We start from the raw sequence: 6652 nt of genomic DNA, 5'->3' as shown, positions 1-6652 counted from the left end.
GCCTTGCTTAGGGGAGCCACCAGCACCCCGGAGAACACTGGCGTTGAGGTGGAGGCCCCATTTCCCCCATCCCCTCGCTCCTCCGTAGCAGCCCTACAGCTCAGCCTGAGCAAGCAGAGGGCTCCGGGGCTTTCTGAGGTCTTCCACCGTTAAAAACAATACTAACGGCCCTCCACCTTAAAACTCCCCTCCCCCCCAAATGAAGTGGGCAGGCGAGAAAAGGTCCTATGTCCCTTGCTCACCTATCAAAATTAGAGGAGCCAATAGAACTACAACGCACTCTTGTTTTCTGACCTGTTTGCCGCTGACCCCGCAAGAAACAGCCAAGAGCTTACAGGCCACCAGCACAATCGCCCCTTAGTCCTCGGCAAACATCGATTATTAATGACACAAACTGCGCAGAATGATAAATTGTAAAACGCATGCTTGTTTGCATGCAGCCTGGTGAAAAAGGCCTGCTAACTGCAGAACCCTGGAGAACAGCACGTGTTCCCACCACGTGCGCAGTATGCCAAATGCAGGTTTTTATAGGACATGTCACATTCCGGCCTTTCCTGGCTTGTAGTATAGACTGCTAAGGGGGCGGGGGGGGGGGGGGAGGACAAAATACTCATTATTCTAAAACTTTCTACAGAAGCTAATCTCAAAATGTACTATTACTTACGATACTGGGTTTTTCTTATATTATCCTACTTCGAGTGTGACCCCATTTTACAGGAAAATTGTCCTTAATGCTTTAAAAGTGCACATCTAAGGGCAAACCCATAAGGAATAAGCAGGTTCTCCCGGGTTAAAGAAGGTTGGCAGGAGTTGCAGTTTTTCTGAAGTTGGGTGTAAGAATTTAAAAGCATATGTATTGCTAGTAGGAAAAGTTTATATATATATATATGCTTTCAAAAATCAGAATAATGCACAGAAATTCTGACCTTTCATTCAAACATCCTTTCTGAACTATCTGTAAGCAACTGCTGTGTCTATATATTTGTAATGCAAACACCTTCCTAGATGTATATACCTTCAAACGCTCAATTTTCAAACATTGGAATAAGAGGACAAACAAGTTGCTAAGAAACTTTCCTCAGGTAAGTATGTGCCCAGGGCCAGGAGGCGGCCAGGTCGTGGTAGCGCCATGCTCACCCCGGGGGATCTTGCCCAGCCTCAAGGACTCCAGGCCCGGGAAGGAAGGGCAAGGGGCCCTGAAACTCACTCCCCATGCCTGTGGGTTCTGGAAGTGCCCCTGCAGGAACCCGAGCCGGTTCTTCCCCTCTCCACGCTCACTCCAGCACCCTGTCCCAGGTCAGGCTGCCTCCACTTCTCCGAGCGGGGACGAGGCTGTCCCCCGGCTGGGAATGCTAGCTCCGCTGCCCACCCCCTCTAGAACCTCATACTGGGGACAGTCTCCCCAGGCCCAGCGCTAGCTGCGGTCGCTCTATCCCGGGGCCAGCCAAGCCGAGGCCCGAGGGGACGCAGAAGGGCATGGGCACGTGCCCTCCCGACACACTGTCCGCCGCACCATGGACAAGGCTCACTTGCCTCCATTAGGCCCAACGACTCCCCTTCGCCGGCCACCCGAAGTGATTTGTGGCTTCCGTAAACTGATCTTGCAAACCAAGCAAGGACTCAGCTACTGCCAGGAAAGCCGCCGGACCCCAGCCAGGCTGCCCTTGCAGAGTCTGAGAATGGGGCGCTGGTGTGGGGCGAGTCGGGTGGTTTCCTGCCAGAGCGCGGCACCGAAGACGCCGCGGGCGCAGCGAGGGCGCCTGGGCACGTTGTCATTCGTGAGCAATGCAATGGCTCTGACCTTCCCACCCCGGGCTGTGTTCCTAAACGCACGTGTGTCTTCCAAACAAAGGCGGCGAGTGATGAGCAAATAGCTAATAATTACAGTCTGAGCCCGGGCGAGGAGCGAGTACGGGGACGCGGAGGGCGAGAAGCACAGGCTGGCTAGGCCCTCCTTGGCCTAGGGTCCCGAAGGCTGCTGGGCGGAGAGGGCCGCGTTCCTGGACTTGCTGGGCCTAACGCCCGGACCGCCTCGGGGGCCCTTGACCCCGCCACACATCCTGGTGCTCCCTACTGGTCCCGAAGCGTGGGCTTCCCGGCCTCCGCGCCCCAACCTGTGATTAAACCACCAAACCTCACAGAGCTCTTCTTTGACTCTGTTTCTCCCCACACAACTTATTTCGGGAGCCAGCCGGAGACAAAAGCGGGGCTCAGGGGAGGGAGACGCTGGGGGCGGGAGGCGTGGGGTTCTGGAACAAGTGGCAAGCAAACGCAAACAGAAGCCGGGCACCCGGACCGCGGCAGGTAATTAAAGCTAATTAACTGAAAAGCGTTACCGTCAGGGCGCGGCGTCCGGGGCTGCGTCGGGGGCCGGGCGCTGGGGCTCCGGCGGCCGCGGAAGGAAGACCCCGCCGAAAAGTGAAAGGTGGCCACCCTTGCTGAACCCGAGAAATCTAGAGCCTTACAGTCTCCTGCTGCCCAAGCCGGCCAGGTCTCTCGGGGATGGTCACCCTGACCGAGGGGCCAAAGGCGTTGTCACCTGTCGCCGCTCCCCTTCTGGGCCCAGAACCAACCCAGCTCGGGCAACCGGACCGCTCTGTCCTCAAGTCCCAGCTCCACGCTCCTCTCTCCGAAGTGGACAAGGCACAAACTCCCAGAGACATGCCGGTGGAGTCTTTCTCATCACCCCCCCAGAGAGACAGCCCAAGACAGCGCGAGGAGCCGGGGCAGCCGCCGCCGCAGAGCCACACAGGCTTCCACGCTATAGACACGCCAGCCGGCAGGCTGACCCAGCAGGACCGCGCCCTGAGCCGCGGCGATCTTCCCCGGCTATTAGGTTACAGCTCTGGGGGAGGAGACGGAGCGAATCAGAAGCCACGTAAAGCAGTTTTTGACTAAAATTAGAGTGTATTTATTTGCAGCAATCCTTTAACAAAGATCAAATTTTGACAACAAGCAACAGCAATTACTGCTAAGTGTTGCCTCTAGATAGGAGCGGCAGATAGCAGGAAACTGTATTATCTCGAAAACAAACTGAAAGGCCCTGGATGTCTGTAATCAAAGCGCCATCTCCCCAAAGTCTGATTGACAGCGCAGATCACCCCCAAGATAATGAATTTATTACATTTCCTGGGTTATTTACAAAGGGGGAGGGCCAATCCGGATTGTCCCCTAGGTTTAACTGTAAGTTAACAAGAAAAATTGGTTTGAAAAGAAACCACCTAGGCTAAAATGCTCTGCTCTTTTCTCCTTCCTTTTGTTATTACTTTAAGCCTTTTTCAAGAACGATTGTTCTACAAACTTATCTTCTAAAATAGTTTCCCAAAGATTAAATATCCCTTTCCAACCCACAGTATATTAAAAAAAAAAAAAAAGAACCTTCTATGTAATACATGAAGGATTGTAAATGCCGGTGACTTATATACATGCATTTAAAAACTGGTTTATTTTTCCTCTTAGAAAGGACTGAAATTAATAGGAAAATTTGGTTCTGCATTTGGCTCACAGGGATGTATAATAGATACCATAATTTTATAAGTGAGACACAGGCCAAATCTTCACCTGTGCCTATCTGGAGACACTTTCTCATCTCTCTATGCACAGAGGTATCACGGTGGTAAAACAACTGCCAATTCCCGGGCTTAAGGTTTCCAATTCATGATCTATCTTTACTGAGAAGACTATTTGTTTATATGCCAACTCAGATCTATTTAGGAAAACATCTTTCTCCTAGCCACAAAGCAAGCTGATTATATAGTGTATTTTGCAGACAATGCTGCAGAAAGAAAAAAAAAATCTAAGCAAGAACAGACAGTTATGTGAAACTTGACAGGGAATAGTCAGAGAACTTCTCCATTATTCAGAGATTTAGGTGGAGAATAGACAGCTTACTAGTATTTTACCTCTTAAGTCTTTTTTTTTCTCACAATTAAGGCTGTATTAAAGTATCCAGACATATAGGTCTCATTCAAACTGAATGGTAATTTATTAATAAACAATGAATACGTTCAACAAAAAGAAAAGATGATAGAATAAGATTAATACAGTTTCCCTTTTATAATGAAAAAAAAAAGCACAATTTAAAGCTTCAGGCAATTTAACGTCAGGTTTTGGAAACACTTTCTGGCGTTTGGTCCACGACATCCAACTACAAATTAAAAATAAATTACTATGTTGCAATTTACATTTTAAAACAAGTCCAAAGAAAGTGATTTGCATACGGAGAGGGCTTTTCCCCTCCCTAAACATAGGATAAAATAATAATACCTTACAGATGCGAAGTCAGGAAAGAAGGGCAGAGGCGGGGGAGAGGAGGAAAGCGTGGTATCTGAAAAGCAAGAAGAAACTTACGTGTTATCTGGAGTAACACTGTCCTTTAACAGACCATGCTTTTGCGGTCTCTGTACACAATAGTTTACGGTTTTATTTAGATAAGGCAAAGTGGATGCGGCTCTGAATTAATCTTTTAAGAAAATAAAGTTTTCTTTGTGCTGGTGAGTTGAATTTTTGGAGGGATTTTGTTGGCTGGTGTGGAGAATGTTTTTTAATATAGAGGTTTTTTTGGTTTCGATTTTGCACTGAAGGGCCGGTCCTTTGGGCTGCTTCTTCCTTGGGGTTCAATTCAGTTAGGTTGTGAGGGTGCTGGAGTGTCAAAACTTGCTGCAGTCGTACACAAAAGCCCCGGACGTGCGGTACAGAGACTGGCTGGAAGGGAAGGCCATCTGACAGCTACTGTTGCCGTTCACCGGAGAGTTGTTCAAGCCAATCCTCTGCGATTCAAACATCTCCCGCACCGAATGGAAGTTCTGCTGTTGCCCGGGGTAGCCCGCGGCAGCCGCCGCCGCCGCCGCGCTCGCCAAATGGCCCAGGTCTCCTGCCGCCTGGTTCAGGTACCACGAAGCGAGGCGGCCTTGGTGGGCCGTAGGGTGGTGGCCGGCCTCCTGTCCTCCCCCGCTGCCACCGCCGCTGTGACTCAGGGACGAGGAGCTGCTGCTGGTGACTGGAGGCAGCGAGTAGTCGGGTAGGGAGTCGTCCACGGCCGAAGCGCCGGCGCCCCCCGGCGCACCCTGCAGGTGGCCGCCGCGCTCGCCGGCCGCGTACAGGCTCATGGCCTGCATGTTGCAGTGGTAGGTCCCGGCGCCCCCCGCGCCCCCCGCGCCGCTGCCGCCGCCGCCGCCCCCGCCTGAGCTGCCAGCGCTGGAGCTCTGGCTGCAGGGCGAGCTGTAGAGGGAGCTCTGGCCCGGAGAGTAGGCGCTGAGCGCGAGCGGGGGCGCCAGGCCTGGCCTTGAGGACGCCGCGGCTGCCGCTGAGGCCAGCAGGCCGGAGCTGAGCTCGGCGGCCGCGCCCTGAGGCGACCCTCGCAGCGACGTCATGATGTTGTCCACGCTGAAGCCCTGGCTGTGATGCGGCGGCGGCGGCGCGGGCGGTGCAGGCGGGGGTGCTTGTGCGAGTTCCGCGCCGTCGAGGCTTAGTGGGCGAGCCCCCGGCAGGCCGCCTCGGGGGCTGCTCCCGCTGGACAGGCTGCTACTGCTGCTGTCGGGGCTCTCAATCTTCGGCACCGCGGCGGCGGCGGCGGCGGCGGCGCCGCTGCTCAGGGCGGCAGCCGGGGATAGGGGCTGGGGCGGCGAGGAGCACGTACCGTTCTCGGTCTTAATGTCCTGGATGCGCACGGGCTGCGGCTGCGCTCCGGGCGGCCCCGCGGTCCCTGCGGCCCCTGGCGCGCCGCTATCGGTCTGCTCGGGCGGCGCGGGGGGCGCCGGCGGCTCCTTGAGGTGCAGTCGGTCCTTCTCCTCCTTGTCCTTCACTGCATCCTTCTTCTTAAAGCGCCGCCGGCGCCGTAGGAAGCTGCCGTTCTCAAACATGTTGTACGAGTCCGGGTCCAGCGTCCAGTAACTGCCCTTGCCCGGCTTCTTGTCATCGCGGGGCACCTTGACGAAGCACTCGTTGAGCGAGAGGTTGTGGCGGATACTGTTCTGCCAGCCCTGCTTGTTGTCCCGGTAGAAGGGAAAACGGTCCATGATGAACTGGTAGATGCCATTGAGGGTGATCTTCTTGTCGGGGGCGTTCTGGATAGCCATGGTGATGAGCGCGATGTAGCTGTAGGGTGGCTTCACCATGTCCTTGGGCTGCGGTTGCGGCGTGTAGGGCCCGTAGGCGCGGGCCATGCCACCGGGGTACTGCTCTGCATGCGCCGCGGGGTGCGAGTACATGCTCATGGGCGCCGGCATGGCGGTGTAGCCTCCCCCGGCCGCCGCAGCCGCCGCGCGGTAGTAGCTCTGCTCGCCGCCGAGGTAGGGCACCACTCCCAGGGAGTTGGGGCTGGACACGGAGTAGCGCGCCTGCATGGCCGCCGCCGCGAGCCCCGCTAGCCGCCTCCCGCCGCCCCCCACCCTCGCTGGGCCCCGGGACGCGCCGGACCCGGCCGCCCAGTCCGAGTCCCGGGCCCTGCGGGGCGCTGGCTCCCGGGCCCTCCGCCCTCGGCCGCCGGCGGCTCGCACGGGCCTCTCGTTCCTCCCGCTCCGGGCTCCTTAGGGCCGCCTTTCGGCCACCTCGGGGCCCCGCGCTTGCTGCGGAGGAGGGTCGGACCAGGAGGGAGTGTGGCCGAGAACGCAGGACTGGCTGGGGAGGAACTAGCGAAGTCACTTCCAGGCGC

At 55.8% G+C, this 6652-nt stretch overlaps 1 protein-coding gene across 1 annotated transcript; it reads right to left on the bottom strand.

The window, feature by feature from the left end:
• Positions 1-576: 576 nt before the first annotated feature.
• On the bottom strand, positions 577-6378 carry FOXC1 (forkhead box C1). The gene has a single exon (XM_064279809.1). The coding sequence runs from the start codon at positions 6342-6344 to the stop codon at positions 4650-4652; it is 1695 nt and encodes a 564-aa protein (XP_064135879.1). The 5' UTR covers positions 6345-6378; the 3' UTR covers positions 577-4649.
• Positions 6379-6652: the final 274 nt, after the last annotated feature.

Source organism: Loxodonta africana, chromosome 1 (assembly GCF_030014295.1).
Source record: "Loxodonta africana isolate mLoxAfr1 chromosome 1, mLoxAfr1.hap2, whole genome shotgun sequence".
Taxonomy (NCBI): Eukaryota; Metazoa; Chordata; class Mammalia; order Proboscidea; family Elephantidae; genus Loxodonta; species Loxodonta africana.
The sequence above is the reverse complement of the archived record's forward strand: the minus strand, read 5'-3'. Positions and strand labels throughout refer to the sequence as shown.